Genomic DNA, 25,341 nt, shown 5'->3' with positions numbered 1-25,341 from the left:
TTCCACCATGTTACTTAGGAAAATGGAGGTTGGACATTTTATCTTATTGAAAGCTTAATAAGAATTGAAAACGATATACTTTGGAGTTATCCTGATCTAATACTGTTTCCATCCAGGATGTAGAGAATAATAGGGACTAGGATGTTACTCCAGTCACATGAGAGGGCGGGGTGGGGTGGGGGGATTTATTTGACATTATAAATCATGAGAGCAAGGTCTAACCTGTTAATAATCATCTGAACCCTAGCATGTGATTATAGCTTTGAAACCATTCCTGTGGTATATCATATATATGTGTGTGTTATAATTAAAGTGCTGGTAATTTTTCTGTTTTTGCTGTGGGTCCTTTGTATCTCTTAATTGTGGAACGCAATTCACATTTGCAATGATAGGGTCTGTGGGATGGAGAAGACTATTATTTTGATCTTCAGTAAACTTCAAGAACTAAAATATTCCTTTCAGAAAATTCCATTTGAATCTAATTTGCCTTTCTCTAGCATTTTAAGATCAGGACAAGTAATTTTGTCATGTAATTGAATGTGTAATATAACTAGTATTCAAATATTTTTAGCATAAGATGTCTTTCACTGTTCTGTCTGAGGCTGAACCAGACTGTTCGCAACCTTGGTGTCATATTTGACCCTGAAATGAGCTTTCGATCACACACCCGTAGCATAACTAAGACCGCCTATTTCTACCTCTATAACATCGCCCATCTCTGCCCTTGCCTCAGCTCATCCATGCCTTTGTTACCTCAAGACTTGACACTTCCAGCGCACTCCTGGCTGGCCTCCCACATTCTGCCTGACGTAAACTAGAGGTGATCCAAAACTCGGCTGCCGGTGTCTTGACCCGCATCAAGTCCTGCTCACTCATCACCCCTGTGTCTACTGACTTACATTGGCTTCCGTTAAGCAAATCTTCAATTTCAAAATTCTTATTCTTATTTTCAAATCCCTTTCTCTGTAATCTCCTCCAGCTCCCCCACCCCCCCACCCCGAGATGTCTGCGTTCCTCTAATTCTGCCCTCTTGATTATCCCTGATTATATTTGCTCAACCATTGGTGGCCGTGCCTTCTGTTGCCTAGAAACCAAGCTCTGGAATGCCCTGCCTAAATCTTCCTGCCTCTCTTTCCTCCCTCAAGACGCTCCTTAAAACATACCTCTTTGACCTGTGCTAATTTCTACTTATGCAGCTCAGTGTCAAATTTTTTATCTTATAATACTCCTGTGAAGCGCCTTGGGACATTTCACTACGCTAAAGGTGCTATATAAATACAAGTTGTTGTTTAATTTCCTTAAATAGGGCTCAAATTTCCCCAGGAGTTGCCCCTTTTTTTTCTGGAGTAAGTAGCTTTTTTTGGAGTAACTTAAAAATCTCAAATTTCCCCATTTAACTTGCTCCAGTGTAAGTCAGTTAGTTTTTTTTCTAGTTTAGTTTTTTCTCTCCAAAAGGGGGCGTGACCAGCCACTTATGCCTCTTTTGGCCATAGAAGCAAATTTGGCCAGCTAAAAGTTACTCCAAACTAACTTAGGCCAGTGTATGTGGTCACTTTTGTAGGCACAGAAAAACCTTACCTACATTAAGAAATCAGTGCAGGTAGCTAGAGATGTTGGGGAGGGGGAGGGGTGGGGGAAGGTGAGTTAAGAGGATTTTAAAGCACTAAACGCCTTCACAACAATCATCACAACATATTCAGCACAACAGCTGCACAACATCATCAAAAATAAATGAAAGATAAATCAGCTACTGAAAATAGAGCAGTCCTACCTTGCCGACTGCAGAACGCACCGGCTAGCCCTCCCGCCAGGGCTAGGGGCGGCAGGCACACATGACTGTAGGGGTGAGAGATTTTTGCTTTTTACAGTTGTTCCTAAATGTTGTGTGGTCCCAATGGAACATGATTCAGTTTTAATGCAAAATATATTTTATTGGATATTTTACAATGCACTTCAACAACATCAGCAACAACTGCAAAGAAAGGCTGCACCCATCCTTCACCCACATCTCGGAGAAAGTACACTTCCTCATAGGGTCGGTGATGGTGGTGGGGGGGGTTGGGTGCCCGTCTTGGGTCTCACCGGTGGCTGGTGCGTGGATTGAAGGGGGAGTGGCATTTGAGTATCCGGCCTTTGTGCCCTTATTGCAGCAGCTAGCTCTCCCTTATGGCATCTGCCATCGTTTGCACACCCTCTGAAATGCCCGCCCTTAGTTCCCATCTCAGTGCTGAAATTTCTCCCGACAGTGTCGCCACCTCATCACGCACCCCACTGACGATCGCCACGAGTGATCTTGTAAGACCATTGGTCTCCTCATCCAATGACATAACCTGATTAACATCTGATGAAGGGTGCATCTCAGGAGAGATTGGTCGGATTCTCCTTCCCCTCGCCGTGGGTCTTCCTAGCGGCACCCCTCCAGTGCGAGGCTCAGGTTGGGACGGTGGGACACTGGGTGTTCCAACATGCATTTCACCACCGCCACCGGGACCCGCAACCTTGAAGGTGTAAAAGCATGTAATGTCGCTGCGGAGCTCATGGAGATTGTGGCAGTGTGATACCCTGTAATATGGACTGATCCATATCACTATCAGCATTCTCCCATGAACACATTTCCATGGACCCTTCCTCCCCCCACCCGCCTTGGTCTGGAGCGCACGCATCTGGATCTTCTGGTGGATGTTCAGGATTGTCGTCGTCTTCTGCAAAATACAACAGAACAGTAAATGGTTAGCAGGAGGGGGCAGGATAGGTGGCATGAGTAGTTTGATGCATAGCAGGCCAGTCAGCAGGTTGATTTGAAGGGTGACGATAGAAACATAGAAAATAGGTGCAGGAGCAGGCCATTCAGCCCTTCTAGCCTGCACCGCCATTCAATGAGTTCATGGCTGAACATGAAACTTCAGTACCCCCTTCCTGCTTTCTCGCCATACCCCTTGATCCCCCGAGTAGTAAGGACTTCATCTAACTCCCTTTTGAATATATTTAGTGAATTGGCCTCAACTACTTTCTGTGGTAGAGAATTCCACAGGTTCACCACTCTCTGGGTGAAGAAGTTTCTCCTCATCTCGGTCCTAAATGGCTTACCCCTTATCCTTAGACTGTGACCCCTGGTTCTGGACTTCCCCAACATTGGGAACATTCTTCCTGCATCCAACCTGTCCAAACGCATCAGAATTTTAAACGTTTCTATGAGGTCCCCTCTCACTCTTCTGAACTCCAGTGAATACAAGCCCAGTTGATCCAGTCTTTCTTGATAGGTCAGTCCCACCATCCCGGGAATCAGTCTGGTGAATCTTCGCTGCACTCCCTCAATAGCAAGAATGTCCTTCCTCAAGTTAGGAGACCAAAACTGTACACAATACTCCAGGTGTGGCCTCACCAAGGCCCTATACAACTGTAGCAACACCTCCCTGCCCCTGTACTCAAATCCCCTCGCTGTGAAGGCCAACATGCCATTTGCTTTCTTAACCGCCTGCTGTACCTGCATGCCAACCTTCAATGACTGATGTACCATGACACCCAGGTCTCGCTGCACCTTCCCCCTTCCTAATCTGTCACCATTCAGATAATAGTCTGTCTCTCTGTTTTTACCACCAAAGTGGATAACCTCACATTTATCCACATTATACTTCATCTGCCATGCATTTGCCCACTCACCTAACCTATCCAAGTCACTCTGCAGCCTCATAGCATCCTCCTCGCAGCTCACACTGCCACCCAACTTAGTGTCATCCGCAAATTTGGAGATACTACATTTAATCCCCTCATCTAAATCATTAATGTACAATGTAAACAGCTGGGGCCCCAGCACAGAACCTTGCGGTACCCCACTAGTCACTGCCTGCCATTCTGAAAAGTACCCATTTACTCCTACTCTTTGCTTCCTGTCTGACAACCAGTTCTCAATCCACGTCAGCACACTACCCCCAATCCCATGTGCTTTAACTTTGCACATTAATCTTCTGTGTGGGACCTTGTCGAAAGCCTTCTGAAAGTCCAAATATACCACATCAACTGGTTCTCCTTTGTCCACTTTACTGGAAACATCCTCAAAAAATTCCAGAAGATTTGTCAAGCATGATCTCCCTTTCACAAATCCATGCTGACTTGGACCTATCATGTCACCATTTTCCAAATGCGCTGCTATGACATCCTTAATAATTGATTCCAACATTTTACCCACTACTGAGGTCAGGCTGACCGGTCGATAATTCCCTGCTTTCTCTCTCCCTCCTTTTTTAAAAAGTGGGGTTACATTGGCTACCCTCCACTCGATAGGAACTGATCCAGAGTCAATGGAATGTTGGAAAATGACTGTCAATGCATCCGCTATTTCCAAGGCCACCTCCTTAAGGCCACGATGCATTCTAATGACTCACCCTCGCGTGTGGGTCCAGCTTGCTGCCTTGCTGATTCTTTTTCTGCAGGTGCGACTCAGCAAGGCAGCAACCCTCTGTTCCAGGGGTGATAATTGGTGCAGATTTGGCGGCCCTCCTGCTCCTGTTCTAAGTCTTTCCCTTTTGTTGTGGGCCAATTTCTGCAAAGATGAAAATATAACTTTTCACACATGGTGTGCTTCTGATGGGTGGGATATATATAGATGGTCACATTTACAATTGCAATTCCATTTAAAGATGAAGATATTACTTACACTCACTACTTGAACAACGTCCTGCCATTTCTTTTTGCACTGGCTTCCAGATCTTGCGGTATTCACCCCTGCGGAGTATTCTTCTGCAACTAGGTTCCATCGTCTTCTCATTTCTTTGGGTGGAACTTTTGTGGGACCACTCTTACTGATATCCAGCTCCAGCCATTTGTCCTCAATGACAGTGACTAGTTTCTCTACTTCCTATGGAGGAAATTTTTTGTTCCTGTTGCAACAAACTTACCGGGATAATTTGGCCGTTCCTGGATCCCTGCGGTCTCGTGGCGTGGTGCTGAGAAACGTGCGGGGGGCAGAGCTTGGGCCACGCTTGCTCAGCGCAGCCGGCGGGGCTTGGGCCCAGCGTCTCAAGTTCCGGCAGGGGGACGCATGTCCGTTTCAAAAATCAGTTCTCACCTTTCTTCCACCTATGCAGCACTCCTTTCCACTCCCTCAGCCACCCAAAAATCAATATTCACAGCTTACTTTTATGTATGGTCCATTGCCAATGCTGCTGAGGCACTGAGGACACTCTCCCTTTAATTGGCCGATTGCTAAGCTTCCTGCCCCATTGCGCATGCGCGCATGCTGAAACGGACATGCGTCCCCCTGCCGGAACTTGAGACGCTGGGCCCAAGCCCCCCCCCCTGCCGGCTGCGCTGAGCAAGCGTGGCCCAAGTTCTGCTCCCCGCACGTTTCTCAGCACCACGCCACGAGACCGCAGGGATCCAGGAACGGCCAAATTATCCCGGTAAGTTTTTGGCGCGTTTTTTTCCCCCACGACGTCAGCGTACCACGGCTAGCTATGCTGCTCTAAGTGATTGGGCCCAAATTTCCCCATAGTGTCTATGTTTCATTGTATAGCAAATTTGAGGTCTTGTCCCACCAGAAGGCCACCTCTTCCTCTAATAGCCTGACCATGAAGAGGACTCCAGACATTTCTCCAGTGTTTTCTCCCTGATTTGAGTCATTGCCAATCTGTGACAACTTTTCCACACGTCCTAAAATGCTGAATTCTGTACCACAGTTGCAACTATGCTATGGTCCAAATGATGAAACCACAAAAGTAACTACAGTTCTTTAAAACAAAATGTTTCTAATCAAGCCTATCATTAACTTTGATTTAAAATCACGTTGGGGACCATTCATAATTGTCAAAAGTTAATAATTTACAGGAGTACCAAGTATGGGTTGGGGAGATGTTGAAGAGACATGTATTGCTTCATGTGCACTTACACGAACATGCATTATGAAATAATGCATTTTACAATACTTGCTGTGCTTTAGGAGGGGGAGTAAGCAGAAGTATACTATTGATATTCTTATGAAATTAAGAGTTCCTTATATTTTCATTTATTTAGGTTGGCAGTGCTGAAGTCTACCTAAGAGTATTAAATGCAAGAGATGCTGATGTGCAATCAATGGCCACTATTGATCCCCACAATGCTTCCATGTATCAATATCCACCTTTGGTAAGTCTGACTGCAGCAAGGCATGGATTATTCTGGGAGTCACTGGTAGGCTTGATGGTAGGAATCCTGCCATGTCTGGATAATAACTGCAACCCAGGAAACTGAGCTGGTATCATGTTGGAGTTGGGCTGGAGGGCGAACATTCCACATGGACCCTGTCGAGGTGGGAAAAGGAAAATACAGTCCATAAAATCATAAGGAATAGGAATCGGAGTAGGCCATAAGGCCCCTCGAGCCTGCTCCGCCATTCAATAAGATCATGGTTGATCTGATCATGGACTTGGCTCCACTTCCCTGCCCACTCCCCAAAACCCCTTATCGGTTAAGAAACTGTCTATTTCTGTCTTAAATTTATTCAATGTCCCAGCTTCCACAGCTTTCTGAGGCAGCAAATTCCACAGATTTACAACCCTCTGAGAAAAGAAATTTCTCATCTGTTTTAAATGGGCGGCCCTTTATTCTAAGATCATGCTATCTCGTTCTAGTCTCCCCCACCATTGGAAATGTCCTCTCTGCATCCACCTTGTCAAGCCTCCTCATAATCTTGCATGTTTTGTCAAGATCACCTCTCATTCTTCTGAATTCCAGTGAGTAGAGGCCCAACCTACTTCCTTATAAGTCAACCCCTCATCTCCGGAATCAACCTAGTGAACTTTCTCTGAACTGCCTCCAAAGCAAGTATATCCTTTCGTAAATATGGAAACCAAAACTGCACGCAGTATTCCAGGTGTGGCCTCACCAATACCTTATATAGCTGTAGCAAGACTTCCCTGCTTTTATACTTTGCAATAAAGGCCAAGATACCATTGGCCTTCCTGATCACTTGCTGTACCTGCATACTATCCTTTTGTGTTTCATGCACAAGTACCCCCAGTTCCCGCTGTACTGCGGCACTTTGCAATCTTTCTCCATTTAAATAATAACTTGCTCTTTGATTTTTTTTCTGCCAAAGTGCATGACCTCACACTTTCCAACATTATACTCCATCTGCCAAATTTTTGCCCACTCACTTAGCCTGTCTATGTCCTTTTGCAGATTTTTTGTGTCTTCCTCACGCACTGCTTTTCCTCCATCTTTGTATCGTCAGCAAACTTGGCTACATTACACTCAGTCCCTTCTTCCAAGTTGTTAGTATAGATTATAAATAGTTGGGGAACACTGATCTCTGCGGCACCCCACTAGTTACTGGTTGCCAACCAGAGAATGAACCATTTATCCCGACTCGACTCTGTTCTCTGTTAGTTAGCCAATCCTTAATTTTCCTATTCTGCCAAGGTTTTGTTATTTGAAACTAAACCCAAAATCCTATTGGAAAGTTTACAGCTGTATGGATCTAGCAATTCTAAACAAAACAATAGTTTACAATTGAAAATAGTAGTGCATTGGTAAAGATCATATGTTTGTACTTAAAAAATCAATTGGACAGTTGAGAATGTACACTTTATAAAGTCAATGATAACTCTTGTTTCATTTGCAGATGGCAGGCCGCAGTGTTCCTCCTGCTGAAAATCCACCTCCACCTCAACACCTCTCATATCACCCTCCTGCAGCTCATTATCTCTCTCTCTCTTCTCATACTGGTCATATTGACCTTCCTCCTACTGATGGCCACGTTGACCTCCATAAAGCCAATCAAAGGTGAGAGAAAGAGTAAGATCAGTCCTTTCCCTGACTCCTTCCCACAGGGCTGTCGCGATCTGAACATATGACGTTGTTGAGCCTAAAAAGATTTACTTAATTGACGATCAGAATGACTTATTGAAAGAGACCATTTTCATGATTGTTGCAAATTTAACACCTTCAATGTGAGACAATCTAGTGAGAGGCAGATTTACACGTTGTATTTAGAGTGGGAGTACATAATATAATACCATTTTGTAGAACTGAATAACACTAAATTTAAGGGAGCAATGATAAAGGTAGTCTCTCAAAAGATACTTTTGTTTCAAGCTCAGTTCAATTATATAATTGTCAGATCACATCACATGTACTACTGATTTATTGTATCTATTCGTAGTTTTAATTAAAAATATAGTTTTAAAAAAAACCTGCATTAAAAATGTTGCGTTGTAATAGAAAACGTATTTGGAGCAAAGTGTTGGAAGGATTGAGGCCGTAACTTCAGTATCCGTCTACAGTAAAGCCTATAGTTTTAGACAAAATACATCAGAAATTATTTGTCATTGTTACCTGTTGATCGATTATCAATTCAAATTTTGAAGAAATTTATAGAACAAATAGCTGCTGCAGGATTTGCCAAACATTTTCTTAAAAAAGTCTCTGCGGTTCCTAACTAACACAGAATATACTCCTAAAAAAAGATGCTTGAAACGTGTACTCTTCTAGTTCTCTACTCTTCTAGTTCTCTACTCTTCTAGTTCTCTACTCTTCTCTGCCCACTGGGACTATACAAATGTTATAACTATTTTTGGAGACATTCACCACCAATATCAAGATTACATTTTATTTTGATATTTTCTTTTTATTTTTCATGCTTTTGTTAAACATGGCCTCTCTTTGTCTTTTCACCACAGCTAATGCATCTGTGGATTATTTTGTCCTCTCTCTATGACTGCAACATCTCACTGAAGATCTTTTATATTGCCACCTGTTAACTATTAAGCAGTTTTCTGGTTATTTAACACTAACTCCCTATTGTTTGATATATCTGTTGGTTCTCTTTCCCACTTCTCCCCCCCCCTCCCCCCGCCCCCCCCCCCCACCCCCACACTTTTCCAACCTTACAAAAAGGCCTGTTTATCTCCCAACTTTTAAATTGATGAAGAGTACACTCCTGAAATGTCATAACCTGTCTTTCCTCTTTACAGATCCTAACTGTGACCTATGTGTTTCCAGAATTTCCTGTTTTTATTTCCAATTTGCAGTTGCATAGAATCTACAGCACAGAAAGGCCATTCGGCTCAACGGGTCTATGCCGGTGTTTATGCTCCACACGAGCTTCCTCCCACCCCTCTTCGTCTAACCCTATGAGCATAACCTATTTTCTTCCTTGCGTGTTTATCCAGCTTCCACTTGAATGCATCTCTGCTGTACGCATCAAGTAGTGTCATTCGTGCGCACACACATATATTTCTGTCTGAATGAAAATGATGATCTATTTCATGTGTGATCATAAAAACATAGAAAATAGGTGCAGGAGTCGGCCATTCGGCCCTTCGAGCCTGCACCAACATTCAATATAATCATGCAACTTCAGTACCCCATTCCTGCTTGCTCTCCAAACCCCTTGATCCCTTTAGCCATAAGGGCCACATCTAACTCCCTTTTGAATATATCTAATGAACTGGCCTCAACAACTTTCTGTGGTAGAGAATTCCACAGGTTCACGATTCTCTGAGTGAAGAAGTTTCTCCTCACCTCGGTCCTAAATGGCTTACCCCTTATCCTTAGACTGTGTCATGGTTCTGGACTTCCCCAACATTGGGAACACTCTTCCTGCATCTAACCTGGCCAATCCCGTCAGAATTTTATTTGTTTCTATGAGATCCCCTCTCATTCATCTAAATTCCAGTGAATATATGCCTAGTCGATCCAGTCTTTCTTCATATGTCAGTCCTGCCATCCCGGGAATCAATCTGGTGAACCTTCGCTGCACTCCCTCAATAGCAAGAATGTCTTACCTCAGATTAGGAGACCAAAACTGCACACAATATTCAAGGGTGTTGCCTCACCAAAGCCCTGCTCCTATGCTCAGATCCTCTCGCTATGAAGGCCAAAATGCCATTTGCCGCCTTCACCGCCTGCTGTGTCTGCATGCCAACTTTCAATGACTGATGTACCATGACACCCAGGTCTTGTTGCACCTCCCCCTTTCCTAATCTGTCACCATACAGATAATAATCTGCTTCCTGTTTTTGCCCCCAAAGTGGATAACCTCACATGTATCTACATTATACTGCATCTGCCATGCATCTTCCCACTCACCTAACCTGTCCAAGTCACCCTGCAGCCTCTTGGCATCCTCCTCACAGCTCACACAGCCACCCAGCTTAGTGAGATCTGCAAACTTGGAGATATTGCATTCAATTCCTTTGTCTAAATCATTAATGTATATTGTAAATAGTTGGGGTCCCAGCACTGAACCTTGTGGTACCCCACTAGTCACTGCATGCCATTCTGAAAAGGACCCGTTTATTCCTACTCTTTGCTTCCTGTCTGCCAACCAGTTCTCCTATCCACGTTAATACATTAACCCAATACCATGTGCTTTAATTTTGCACACTAATCTCTTGTGTGGGACCTTGTCAAAAGCCTTTTGAAAGTCCAAATACACCACATCCACTGGTTCTCCCTTGTCCACTGTACTAGTTACATCCTCAAAAAATTCTAGAAGATTTGTCAAGCATGATTTTCCTTTCATAAATCCATGCTGACTTGAACCGATCCTGTCACTGCTTTCCAAATGCGCTGCTATTTCATCTTTAATAATTGACTCCAACATTTTTCCCCACCACTGATGTCAGGCTAACCGGTTTATAATTCTGTGTTCTCTCCCGCTCCTTTTTTAAAAAGTGGGGTTACATTAGCTACCCTCCAATCCATAGGAACTGATCCAGAGTCTATAGAATGTTGGAAAATGACCATCAATGCATCCACTATTTCCAGGGCTTTGGGATGCAGACTATCAGACCCTGGGGATTTATTGGCCTTCAGTCCCATCAATTTCCCAAACGCAATTTCCTGTCTAATAAAGATTTCCTTCGGTTCCTCCTCCTCGTTCGACCCTCGGTCCCCTAGTATTTCCAGAAGGTTATTTGTGTTTTTCTTAGTGAAGACAGAACCAAAGTATTTGTTCAGTTGGTCTGCCATTTCTTTGTTCCCCATTATAAATTCACCTGATTCTGACTGCAAGGAACCTATATTTGTCTTCACTAATATTTTTCTCTTCACATATCTATAAAAGCTTTTGCAGTCAGTTTTTATGTTCCCTGCAAGCTTACTCTCATACTCTATTTTCCCCCTCCTAATTAAACCCTTTGTCCTCTGATGAATTCTAAATTTTTCCCAGTCCTCAGGTTTTGCTGCTTTTTCTGGCCAATTTATATGCCTCTTCCTTGGATTTAACACTATCCCTAATTTCCCTTGTTAGCCACGGTTGAGCCACCTTCCCCATTTTATTTTTACGCCAGACAGGGATGTACAATTGTTGAAATTCATCCATGTGATATTTAAATGTCTGCCATTGCCTAACCACCGTCAACCCTTTCAGTATCACTCGCCAGTCTATCCTAGCCAATTCACATCTCATACCATCGAAGTTACCTTTCAGTTCAGGACCCTAGTTTTTGAATTAACTGTGTCAGTCTCCATCTTAATAAAGAATTCTACCATATTATGGTCACTCTTCCCCAAGGGGCCTCGCACAACAAGATTGCTAGTTAATCCTATCGCGTTACACATCATTTAAACCATAAAGGTTTTTAATGCTTTTTTCTGAATAATGCTAAGTTGGAGACCTTTGTTCCAAACAAATGTGAAGGGGACCAATGATCTGTGCTGTCAGTTTACTATCCGGTCCTTGTACTGAGGCTGTGGATTGGCCTGCAGGTATTTCCTTATCAACCAGCAGCTGATGTGTGCCTTGAGGTTCTCCTCTACCACAAAATTCAAGGCAGCCTGTGCTAGCCGCGTGCCAGCTCCCCGTCCCCTGAACGCAGCTGGCACTGTTCTGCTTTTCAGATCAACCATTGTATTTTCAATATAACTGTACTGCAAAATAGCTTCTTCTGAATCGTTCAGCTTAATTGTGAACTGGCGCTTTGCCCGGTCGTGGTTGACGAACAGCTTGGAGGCGCTGCCGTGGCTGGACCTGGCTCCGGAATACACGGGCATGAACAGGTTAGCGACAAACCTCCGAGATATCACTGCCTGGAACCGTTAGAGTTTTGCCTTTTTATTTTGTCTTTTCTTGACTCCTCGCGGTTCTAAAATTCAAGAGGGAATGGTGAGAAGGCATTTATAACCTTAACCGGGTTATGATTTTTTCTGTATAATGCTAAATTGGAGATCTTTGTTCCAAACCAATGTGAAGGGGACTGATGGTCTGTGCTGTCAGCTCACAGGACTTTTTGGGCCATCAAATCAATTCCTAGCTGTGCGGCTCCAGAACTTGGATATTAAGTACAGGTTAAACTACTAACATGAGAAGAACGTAATTATATCATGATGTCGGTTTTGTTTCCATGGAAAAAAATCTTATTCTATCTTTTTGGGGGTCTTTGTTTATTTTGCTTCATCTGGGGTAAGATTCTGCAGGCACTGGCTAGTGCTCGATATACACCCCCCCCCCCCCCCGAATTTAATGAAGCCCATCATTATAAGATCAATACTTTTTAATTGAGGGTTGTGCAGCATGTTTCTCATTTCTACTCGTAAGAGTGGCTACAACTGAGTTATAATTGACAAAGTTGATCGGAAAAGACTCTCTTCCTCCCCCCCGCCCCACCCCCTTGCCACAATCCAGAATGACCATAATTAGAAATGAACAGAAAGCAGAAATTTCACAACTATCAGACGTCCCAAAGTACTTTACAGCCGATGAAGTACAGTCACTATTGTAATGTAGGAAACGCGGCAGCCAGTTTGCACACAGCAAGGGATAATGTTCGGTAAGGATACCAGGGATAACTCCCCTGCTCCTCTTCGAAATGGTGCTATGGGATCTTTTACTGAGAGAACAGATGGGGCCTCGGATTAACGTCTCATCCGAAACAGGGTTTTGAGAAGATGCAATACACGGCCCAGAAAGCCATGAGTAAAGAATACATTTTATTGGTTAAAAGAGAGACAGATAATTACGCCGGAAGCAAGACTCCGAAAATCCGTGTTGCAGTTATGCCAGCTGGTTGGGATTTGCATCCACTGGTGATTTGTGTCACTGACACTGTAGAAATTTATGGCAACATTTTATCTAATTATGCTTTGGTGGGCCAGGAGTACAACTCCAATCCAACATACGAGTAAATCATTGGGAAGTAGGGTTGGGTAGGAAACTTATTGCTACAGGCTTTAAAAGCCTGCAGCAATGAGAGGTGGTAGCAGGTTTATGGATGCACAGCAGATGAGTTGTGTGTTTTCTCCTCTAGCTTTTGTCAGAATTTTCAACTGCAGTGATGTCCAGTCAAAGGATTCCTTCGCTTTCTCAAGACTTCATAATGGCAATTATAATAAAGCCACCCAATCCAAAATCTAGGGTGGAAATGGGTCCTAATGACATACATGTCTCCTCCAATTGTGTTGCAATGCCATTTTGCTCCAAACCTATAGATTTTGGGGGCCCAAGGGATATAAGGGAGCTGAAAATTGGAATTGAAGAACAAGAGCTACCATGGTTAACAAATTAGCAGAGCAGACTTAATGAACCAAATGACCTGTCTGAGTTCCTAAATGTGATTTAAAGTAATGTTGAGTTTGAAACACTTTACATAAGGTCAATAAAGGTTGCTTTCTGCTTGCACACTACATGCATCACAATTGTGTATACATTCCTTCTTATTTTATGGTTGCCATAGAGATAAATTCCTTTAAATTTATAAAACATTATAAAACATTCTTATAAAACATGCATAGTGTGTGATTTTTACATTAGATTTTAAGGTAATTGCAGCATAAGATATGGAGCTGGATTTATTTTTATGTTCGAATAGTGTGAGGGAAAATGCAAATATTAAATAACATGTTTGTGATGGGCACTGGAAAATAAATATCGCAGGTTAGGGTTTCCTGATGTCACTAAACCCATGTTGCCTTTCTGCACCAAGGTACTGATCACAGCTTTGATGACCCTAATAAGCCATGAAAAATCTTGTGACCACTCATTGTTATTGTAAAAAATAGCTGCTGTGCAACATGTTTGTGTGGATGGCTTTGCATTCACAAATCCTTAGACATGATAGTCATTCTTTTCTGTGGGGAAACCCAACATTTTCACAGAGCAGGAAAATCAGCAGGCAAGTCACCCCCAAGTTACTCCAGTCTCGCCCAGCAAACAGATACAAAGTAATGCTGGCAGAGACTGAGTAGACCACTCACCCCGCCTTCTTGGCCGAGGAATAGTGCAAGTTGTAGGAAGATCTAAAATAGAACAAGAAATGAAAAACATTGAAAGAGCTGGCCATTCAGGATAGTATAGTCATAATGTATCCCAAGCCTTTGATCCATTATCATCTACTTTGTCCTATTTTGTACATTTAATCAAAAGAATAAATGGAACATGCTAAATTATTATCCCTGTGTGGTTGGGACCAACAGTAGCTGTTAATAATTTCTATCATGGAACCATTTGATTTTTTTGTGATGTCATATTGCAGGATCGTGACAACTCTAGCCTTACTATCTTTCTATTTTCTAATTGTCAAGGTGCAGAGTGGGTGAAATATTTTAAATTCACAGAAACTAGTTCAAATTATAATGGAACAGAAATCTTGTAACATATGGCAAATAACTTGACAAGTGAGTTTCACCATTAAACCGAGGTGAGAGATTTATAACTTTTATCTTTGTCAGGTTTCCCTCACTCTTCGTTGATCTTTTGAATATTTACTTTTTGCATGGTAACATGATACAGGTATTAACATTCACATAACATTTCTCGGGGGTGAAAAGGATGTCTGATACTGAGCCTCACTGTCAGCTTTAAACCATTTGACTTGCACATGAACCATGTGGTACTGAACTGTGGGTGGCAAGGGCTATTGAAGAAGCATAGACATGAAGTGACCTGTACCTTTTAGATTACGTACTGTTAAGCTTTTTGTGCAAGAGGACTCTGTGGATGAATACAAAATATAATAGGTGACATAGACAGCAGAACATCTAAAACCGCTGAGTCCATTGGCTTGTATAATACACTTATCAGATCATCATTTTTCCTGCCTTTGTCTAAACTCGCGCTCCTTGAGTGTGATTTGTAAATCGTGTTTCAGTAACAATGCTGCTCTCCTCATTCTCATTCATAGAGATCGCAGGGCTGTTGAAGTAATTATTGGTGATGTGATGACTTTATGGATCATGCCAATGATAAAAAAAACTGGGCCAAGACCTGGATATGCTCGGAGGTCCCAACAACCTTGTAAGAGACATGTGCAATCCTAGCATAATTGCCCGGAATAGTGACCAATATTTTGGGGGATAAGCGTCCAAATTTCCCAGGAGTGGAGCGGGAAGAATGTTGGATTTCTGCCCAGTGAGGGTCGATTACGGGGATTACACTCAGTGAGAGCAACCCTCGGTGGAGACCGAGGATATAAAGAGCAGGAGAGAGAGAGGCCACATTCACTCACCGAGAGCAGTGGGACCGGCACTGCGTGGAGACAGCACCGAGGATATATAGAGAGAGAGGCGCCCTGGGGAGAGACCGAGGATATAAAGAGCCGGAGTCAGTGAGAGGCCCTGAGCGGGGACCGGGGGACAGAGAACTTTCACTCGGAGCGGCCCTGAGCAGACTCTCTCTCTCTCTCTCTCTCTCTCACTGGGAGCGGCCCTGAGCAGACTCACTCTCTCTCTCTCTCACTGGGAGCGGCCCTGAGCAGACTCTCTCTCTCATTCTCTCACTGGGAGCGGCCCTGAGCAGACTCTCTCTCTCATTCTCTCACTGGGAACGGCCCTGAGTAGACTCACTCTCTCATTCTCTCTCACTGGGAGCGGCCCTGAGCAGACTCTCTCTCTCTCACACTGGGAGCGGCCCTGAGCAGACTCTCTCTCTCACACTGGGAGCGGCCCTGAGCAGACTCTCTCTCTCTCTCACTGGGAGCGGCCCTGAGCAGACTCTCTCTCTCTCTCACTGGGAGCGGCCCTGAGCAGACTCACTCTCATTCTCGCTCACTGGGAACGGCCCTGAGCAAACTCACTCTCTCATTCTCTCTCACTGGGAGCGGCCCTGAGCAGACTCTCCCTCTCTCACTCACTGGGAGCGGCCCTGAGCGGGGACCGGGGGACAGAGAACTCACTGGGAGCGGCCCTGAGCGGGGACCGGGGGACAGAGAACTCACTGGGAGCGGCCCTGAGCGGGGACCGGGGGACAGAGAACTCACTGGGAGCGGCCCTGAGCGGGGACCGGGGGACAGAGAACTCACTGGGAGCGGCCCTGAGCGGGGACCGGGGGACAGAGAACTCACTGGGAACGGCCCTAGGCAGACTCTCTCTCTCTCACTCACTCACTCACTGGGAGCGGCCCTGAGCGGGGACCGGGGGACAGAGAACTCACTGGGAGCGGCCCTGAGCGGGGACCGGGGGACAGAGAACTCACTGGGAGCGGCCCTGAGCGGGGACCGGGGGACAGAGAACTCACTGGGAACGGCCCTAGGCAGACTCTCTCTCTCTCACTCACTCACTCACTGGGAGCGGCCCTGAGCGGGGACCGGGGGACAGAGAACTTTCACTGGGAGCGGCCCTGAGCAGACTCACTCTTTCACTGGGAGCGGCCCTGAGCAGACTCTCTTTCTCTCATTCACCGAGAGCAGCAGTGGGTAAAAAAACACGAGTGACGTCACATAACAGCTAGTAACTGATTGATTGGAAAGAGTATTTGAAGATCAGTCCCTCAAAACTGTCACCACGCTTATGGTCTACAGGGCCGTAATGATACCTGCCCTCCTGTATGGCTCAGAGACATGGACGATGTACAGCAGACATCTCAAGTCGCTGGAGAAATACCTCCAACGATGTCTCCGAAAGATCCTACAAATCCCCTGAGAGGACCGACTCACAAACATTAGCGTCCTCGACCAGGCCAACATCCCCAGCATTGAAGCACTGACCACACTCGATCAGCTCCACTGGGCAGGTCACATTGTTCACATGCCAGACATGAGACTCCCAAAACAAGCGCTCTACTTGGAACTCCCTCACGGCAAATGATCCAAAGGTGGGCAGAGGGAACGTCACAAGGACACCCTCAAAGCCTCCCTGATAAAGTGCAACATCCCCACCGACACCTGGGAGTCCCTGGCCAAAGACCGCCCTCAGTGGAGGAAGTGCATCCGGGAGGGCACTGAGCACCTCGAGTCTCATCGCCGAGAGCATGCAGAAATCGAGCGTAGGCAGCGGAAGGAGCGTGTGGCAAACCAGCCCCACCCACCCTTTCCATCAACGACTATCTGCCCCACCTGTGACAGGGACTGTGGTTCTCATATTGGACTGTTCAGCCACCTAAGGATTCATGAGTGAAGCAAGTCTTCCTCAATTCCGAGGGACTGCCAATGATGGTTGCTAATGGTCACATCATTTTTTTTTCTTGCTCTTCAAGGGGCTGGAATTAAATCACTGGTGAGAGATGAAACAGAAACTTATTGGTAACTGTTCAAACTGCATTAAATTAGTAACTGCAATTACTTTATTAAAGTAGTAATTGTAATACCTTTTATATTAACAATTTAAATTAGATACATCTTCGTCTTAAGTTTCTGTAAAGCTAGTAAATAGCCTATTAAATAGAGGCATGGCAGGGCAGCTCAGTCCCGTGGAATGTACATCCTGTGCCATGTGGGAAGTCCTGGATGCTTCGCATGGCATGTATGATCACATGTGCAGGGAGTGTCGCCAGCTGCACCAGCTCGAGATCTGTATTTCGGAGCTTGAGCGGCAGTTGGCGTCACTGCAGTGCATCCACGAGGCTGAGAACTTCATGGATAGCATGTTTCATAAGAACATAACATATAGGATCAGGAGTAGGCCATTTGGGCCCTCGAGCCTGCTCCACCATTCAATAAAATCATGGCTGATCTGATCATGGACTCAGCTCCCCATAACCTTTACCCTCCTTATCGCTGAAAAATCTGTCTATCTCCGCCTTAAATATATTCAATGACCCAGCCTCCACAGCTCTCTGGGGCAGAGAATTCCACAGATTTACAACCCTCTGAGAAGAAATTTCTCATCTGAGTTTTAAATGGGTGGCTCCTTATTCTAAGACTATGTCCCCTAGTTTTAGTTTCCCCTATGAGTGGAAATATCCTCTCTGCATTCACCTTGTCGAGCCCCCTCATTATCTTTTAAGTTTCAATAAGATCACCTCTCATTCTTCTGAACTCCAATGTGCATAGGCTCAACCTATCCTCATAAGTCAACCCCCTCATCTCTGGAATCAACCTAGTGAACCTTCTCTGAACAGCCTCCAATGCAAGTATATCCTTCCTGAAATACGGAGACCAAAACTATATGCAGTACTCCAGGTGTGGCCTCACCAATACCCAGTACAGTTGTACAGGACTTCTCTGCTTTTATACTCTATCCCCCTTGCAATAAAGGCCAACATTCCATTTGCCTTCCTGATTACTTGCTGTACCTGCATACTAACTTTTTATGTTTCATGCACAAGGATCCCCAGGTCTCTCTCTACTGCAGCACTTTGCAATTTTTCTCCATTTAAATTATAATTTGCTTTCTATTATTTCTACCATAGTGGATAACCTCACATTTTCCCACATTATACTGCATCTTCCAAATTTTTGCCCACTCACTGAGCCTGTCTATATCCCTTTGGAGATATTTTGTGTCCTCTCAATTTTCTTTCCCACCCATCTTTGTATCATCAGCAAACTTGGTTACATTACACTCGGTCCCTTCACCCAAGTCATTAATATAGATTGTAAATAGTTGAGGACCCAGCACCGATCCCTTGGCACCCCACTAGTCACTCTTTGCCAACCGGAAAATGACCCATTTATTCCGACTCTCTGTTTTCTGTTAGTTAGCCAATCCTCCATCCATGCTAACATATTACCCCCAACCCCCGTGACCTTTTATCTTGTGCAGTGAAAGGGAAAATGGGAAGGCTTTTCTTCCCACGAGCGGGCCCTTTGATATAAAGGGTCAACGCTCGTCCCAACCCGCGTAGCAGTCCTCGAAGTATTAGACGGAGACGGATGGCAAAGTATAACGATCTTTAATTACAGACGTCCAGGAACACTTCTCATTACAGCCGCCTGTGAATGGAGATGTTTACTGAATAGCAAAATTGTACATCATTTATACATTTCATAGATCCCCTCTCCCCCCCCCGCCCCCCCCTGGTACGACCTCCCTCAATCTCTAATTGGGTTACCTTATTAGTAATATTTTGGATTGACAGACCAAGATCTCAAGGCAACCTTTAGACCTTAACTGGGATGACCTCATTGGGATGCTGACTGTACGTAGCGCCTAAAAATCTGTTTAGAGTCTTTTCACGGAGTCTTATCTTGTCGGACTGGACGTACCTTAATGTTATCTAGTGTTTTGGTACATCAATGTTGAATCAGAGGCCTCTGGGTCCTTGGTGCTGGAATATGTTAGAATGTGAAGTCAGCCACAGATCTTCTGCCCCTTTTGCTGAGCCAATGTAGAAGCCAGCACTATAAACCTTTTTTCGTTTATTCCCCTAATGCCAATTTTCTCTTACAATTCCCCCCTTTGGCCCTTAGCTATACGCCAAGTAGGCCATATTCCCCGGAAACTACTTCCCTGTGGGCAAGTTCCAGATATGTCCATTCGCCTGGGTGGCCATCTCCCAAACTTCAGGACCTCCTGTGACTTCTCCTGCAGGACTGTTTAAATTTTCGTCTCTTATTGTCTTAATTATAGTGCGTGCCCTAGCGTGTCGTTTGCCATGTTTAATTCGTGCACAGGTTAACCCTACCAGTACCATCAGGACCAGGCCCTGTATTACTACAAGTACATGTGATTATAATCCTCATGCATTGGTGGATCTGAATATTAAGTCCAATGTTCCACAGTTTTGAGTACCAAGGCTGGTCGGCCAGTATCGTGTTAGTGTCTCTTTGTAGGTTGTCTATTTCTTCCATCAGCCAGATATACTGTCGTTTTTGGTTTTGGATTCCTTGCACCAATTGTAATTGTTCCTCACTTAATTCGGGTATCTGTTTTCCTTGCGGTTCCCATACCGCCTCCTTGTACCCTTCTCGGAGGGTATCCATGACTGTTTTGTGGATAATTTCCGTTGTCTCCGGATGTATGTGGTATCCAATTATGTCTATTTTTCCCATCGGCCTGGAACAGAAGTTATGGTTGGTGATGACACAGGGGGTGACTCCTCCCCTGGTCTTAATCGTCAGGTTGGCTGCTCCTGTGCTCACGCACCAATCTCCATTCCCTTGTGGAGCAGCGATTGTTTCGGAATCGCATTCGAGAGGAGTGATACTCAGCATGCATCCGTTTGTTTGGTGGAATCTGCAATCGTCATCCGTCATTCTTAGCGTACCTCGACATAAAACCACTTGGTTATTTTTATAGCAGTCGGTTATGTCAATGCCTTTGGTACTATTGTTAATTTTAATCACCTGTCTGGAGGGTTGATGGTAATGCAACCGTGTTCGGTTTCTTACTTCACCGATATTGTCGGTTTGGTATAAGGGGTCTTGCTTTGTTATGTTATACTGTGGTATTGCTAACACAAATCTGATCATATTCACATGTCCAGTAATGCATCTAAATTTTGGCGTGACTATTTTTCCGTACCTCGCACGTGATGTTCATTTTTTTGTCTAGAGTCCAATTATTAAATATGCTGTTCGGGATCCAATCTGGAGTTGCTCCAGGTTATGTTGTATCTCACTCAGTATCTAGGCCCCATCCCCGGAGCAAACTATCTCGGCTTGTAATCGTTTCCTATTGCGTGGATCAAATTTATGGTCTTGGCATGTTCCTGTAATGTGTGGGCCACTTGTAACAGTTCCCCTCTGCGCCATCTCCCAACTGTGCTTGTAGGGCTTGGCTATCTATTTCCCTCCCCAATAAACCCCTTAAGATTTGCATTAAGGTGTTAAACCAGTCGTCTATTGCATACAGGTCTATGGAATTCATCGTCGCAACCCCCGCCGCATAACCCATGCCTAGTGTTTCCAGTCGTCCCCTTTTCGTTCGACTTTGTTCTGTTCCCTTTCTGACATTAAATCTCAGGGTAGTGGATTCCGGGCCTTTGAGGATTCGTTGTGTCAGGTTCTGGTATAGACTTATAGTTTAATTCCCACAGAAGCTAGGAAGGATGATATCCATTAGGTTTAGGACTACTGTAAGTAGTCGCTGACGCACCCCAAAATATATCCTATCCTGACATTCCTTTATTACTAGCCTCCCTTTGGCTCCAGTCTTTATGGATGGGCATCTCGGGGGTGGGGGGGGGGGGCATGCGTGGTTGTGCTGGGAAGAGTTGTTGTCCCCAGGATGGTTGTCGGGGCAGCAGTCGGGGGTCTATCTCGGACAAGGATGTCCCAACACCCACTGGTCCATACCCACGCACGGGGAGGCCGGACATATCTTCCACCTGGTATCCCTTTGTCGTGGCCTTCCCGAGAATTGAGTGAAGACGGGCGTGCACCTTATCTGTATCCCCTCCCTACGAGTGCAAATTCCTCGTTCTTCTAATACGAAGCATACTGCAGTCTCATTTACTGCTAATGTTATGCCCTTGTTATTGTTCCATCCCCACTGTTGGTTAGAATCTCTGTTAAATTGTGTTATGCCCGTTAGTTCAATGCTACAATTTAAATCTACCATTGTGCCAACTACTACCATTAGGGTTTTTGAATCGGGATCACAGCTAACGTTTTCCGACGTCTTATAATATAGGCCTTGAGGTCTGTTACTTTCTTCATCAGTGGATATTCCGGCTCCAAGGAGGAATAGGATCCTGTAAAACACAACGTTTTACGGTGGCCACTGGTTGGTTAGGATCCAAATCGTTTCAACTGGGTCCAGTGTTTCCATTTGCCAACACCTCCCATGTCTATGCAAGCGCATGTGTCACTAACCATAATCACCTGGTGGGGTCCGGTCCATTTTGGTGAGAATCCGGGTCTTTCAGGATTTCTCTTTTCCATGACCCAGCTCCCTATTTGTGGTACCTGAATCTTTTGTTCCTTCTTGTCCCTTTCTAGATCCCTAATAATTTGTTGGTCTCTGGCTTGTGCTCATAAATCATGTGATCGTTTACACAGTTCTATCACGAACCTCCGTATCTTATCCTTGTAGGGCCCTACATCATTACTTCCAGTAACCAGCACTTCTGACAGCCTCATGGCTCTTCCTGTCATTCGTTCAAAAGGGGTCAGTCTGGTAGTCTGGTTAGGGGTAGCTCTTAATTTCTATTATTACCAGACAGTACATTTTTCCCCTTTGGCTAGGCAGTGGCCCAGTAAAGTCTATTTGTAAGGCTTCCCAGGGTCCCTTTGGGCACTTTTTCCCCGGATTGTGTTTAGCGCATGTTATACATTTCCTACAATGGGTTTCTATGTCTCGACCCATTCCTTTCCATCACCAACATCGTAACATGGAGTTCATCATGCCAGTCCTACCGGTATGGGTGTATCCATGGTAGAGACTCAATAGGTTCTGTTGGATACATTCCGGGGCCACTACATTGTTACTTTTCCTCCAAACTCGATTCGCCCCCCCTTTTAGCTCCGTTCTGTTCCCACCCTTCTGTTTCTTGCGGGGTGGATTCTCCCTGTAACTTGAGTATGTTTACTTCCTCCGTTTGGGTAATACATGAGCCAATCGGGGCATTACTAGTCATATCTAGTTTGGCAGCTTCGTCTGCCCAGGCATTTCCCTGCTGGTGCCTGTCCGTTATCTTTAGATGAGCTTTGATTATTATCACTGCACGTTCCTGCGAGAGGAGGGATGCTTCTACCAATTCCTTAACTATCTCTTCGTACCTAATGGGTCCCCCTCCCAATGTCACGTACCCCCGCCTCTTCCAAGCAGTCATATAATTATGTACCACCCTGAAGGCGTAACGGTTATCGATGTATATGTTGACCCTTTTCCCTGCTGCTAATTTTAATGCTTCAGTGCGGGCTACCAATTCCGCTACCTGAGCTGATAGGTTTCCCTCGAAGAGTCCCCTTTTCCTGACTTGTCCATTGTTGTCCACCACTGCCCATCCTGTTCATGGGGTTCCGTCTACATATCGACGGGATCCATCCACATAGAGGTCTTTATCAGCCTTTTCAAGCGGGGTTTCGCTAACGTGACTCCCTCCCCCCTCATTTCCCGTCAGATCACACTGGTGTTCTTTACCTTCGGTGACTATCCATCCTGCGGGATTATTCCCGTTGTCCTTTATTATAGTCACGGCGCCTTTTGGGGGTAAGAGCATCGCTTCCCAATTGGCGCACCGTGCGTCGGATACGGTTCTTAACCTTCCCGTGTTAAGTAATTCCACGAGGGTATGTGGCGTATGTAAGATGACCTGCTCGGTCATCACGGCCCACGCCGCACAATCGAGAGCTGCAACACATCGGGACAGCTCTGCGGCCACCGGTCCTTGTTTCGTGGAATAGTATGCCACGGGCCTTTATCTATCCCCTTGTTCCTGGGTTATCACCACATTGTAATGGGTCTCACTGTGGTTCATATACAGGCCAAAGGGTCTATTCTGATCCGGCAATCCCAAGGTGGGTGCACATAAGGGCTTGCTTCAGTTGTATAAACACCACCTCCTGGGGGCTATCCCAGTCGACGGGCTCCTGGGAGGGCCTTCCTACTTTTACTAGGTCCTGTATCGGTTGGGCCATCTCCGCAGGCTCCGGAATAAAGTTCCGGCAATAGTTAAGTAGTCCCAATATCTGTCACACCCCTTTTACTGTTCCTGGTCTCGGCATTGTTCTAATAGCCTCCTTCCGATCTGCGGGCATCTGTCTATTCCCTTGAGCTACTACGTATCCCAAGTCCCAAGTACGTAACCTCCTCCTTTCCCACCTAGGCTTTCCTCGGATTTGCCTTCAACCCCAAGCGCTGTAAGGCCCCGAATACTCTAGTTAGGGCCAACATGTGTTGTTGCTCAGTATCTGAAGCGATAAGAATATCGTCCACATACTGTAGTATAGTGCTTCCCTCTCCTACGTCCAGGGGTTCCAGGATTCCTGACAATGCCCGGTGGAATATGTCCGGGCTATTGTGAACTCCTTGCGGCACCCTGGTCCAGGTATACTGTTTCCCCTTTACAGTGAAGGCAAACTTCCTCTGTGACTCCTCATCCAAAGATATAGCCCAGAATCCATTCGCTATGTCGAGTACAGTAAAGATTTTATGTTCTGGGTTCAGGCCATTGAAAATAGTGGATGGGCTTGCCGCAATCAGATGTTCCCTTGGGATGACCTTGTTCAGGGCTGTATTGTCGACAGTGAACCTATAGGTTCCGTCGGGTTTCTTTACCGGCCACACCAGTGAATTAGTGGTGGCAGTTACTAGCTTTACCACCCCTTATGCTTCTAATTCTTGTACTATTTGGTGGACGGCTGCTTCAGCCTCGGGTTTTAAAGGATATTGTCTGTGGGCCTTATGTTCTGGTCCGGGAATTTTGACCAGGTCAACTCGGGCCAGCCCGCAATCCTGTTTGTGCTGTGCCCACAGAGCCGGGTATAGTCAGCATACACTGCCCCACACGCCCTTCATTTCCCACTCGGGCTGTATTGGGACAACCCTTGCTACTTGCTGCTGCTGATGTCCCGGACAATCGAACTTCTGTTGGGTCTGATGTTTCTCTCCCCATATTATCCGATTACGCTGGGGTTCTATAAGTGCCTCTACTTCCTTCAGGGTGTCTATCCCTAGTATGGTGCATTCCGGGTTAGGGCACCACAAAAATTGGGCAGATATCATTATTCCCTGTATCTCTAATAGTACTACTTCAATTAATGTCACCTTTTTGGATCCTCCTCCTATCCCTTGAATATTAACCATGGTTCTTGTAAGAGGGAGGTCTAGATTAGTTATGGATACCGACGCTCCCGTGTCCACTAGTATGTTGCACTGCTAGCCCCCTAACACTGCACTAATAAACATTCGGGGAGCTAGCATCGGCCGTCGCAATCTTCCCCCGGGGACCGGTAACCCCTGGCAGGTACTGGCCAATTTAAGTAAGTTGATGAGCTCCTCGTTAGAGAGTGGCTCCGGAGGGGGTGGGGCTGGCAGTGTTGTTTTTCGGAGAATTTCCATCAGTTCCTCAAGCATGATGGGCGTCCCTTTCTGTTTTCTTGTTTGCTGGGGGCCCTTTCCTGCTGCCCCGCCTCCCGCTGCCCAGCATCTTTTTGCGACGTGTCCCAGTTTGTTGCAATTACGGCACCTGGGTCGATCAGTCCCTTTTTCAGCCACCCTTTGTGGGCAATCTCTGCTAAAATGCCCGTCCTGCTGACATATGTAACACGTCAAGGGGGCTGCGCAGAGGTCCCCCCTATCTTCATTTTCTCCCGTCACTAATGC

General features: G+C 45.4%; 1 protein-coding gene across 1 annotated transcript in view; it reads left to right on the top strand.

Annotated features, from left to right (window-relative positions):
- ccdc17 (coiled-coil domain containing 17) overlaps positions 1-8,088 on the top strand; it is a 72,471-nt gene extending 64,383 nt beyond the window's left edge. The window contains exons 12-13 of the mRNA XM_070886820.1: positions 6,010-6,120; positions 7,598-8,088. Coding sequence (XP_070742921.1) covers positions 6,010-6,120; positions 7,598-7,762 — 276 coding nt within the window. The 3' untranslated portion in view covers positions 7,763-8,088. The remainder of the gene's footprint in view (positions 1-6,009; positions 6,121-7,597) is intronic.
- Positions 8,089-25,341: the final 17,253 nt, after the last annotated feature.

This window comes from Pristiophorus japonicus, chromosome 8, assembly GCF_044704955.1.
Source record: "Pristiophorus japonicus isolate sPriJap1 chromosome 8, sPriJap1.hap1, whole genome shotgun sequence".
In the NCBI taxonomy this organism is placed as follows: Eukaryota; Metazoa; Chordata; class Chondrichthyes; family Pristiophoridae; genus Pristiophorus; species Pristiophorus japonicus.
The sequence above is the reverse complement of the archived record's forward strand: the minus strand, read 5'-3'. Positions and strand labels throughout refer to the sequence as shown.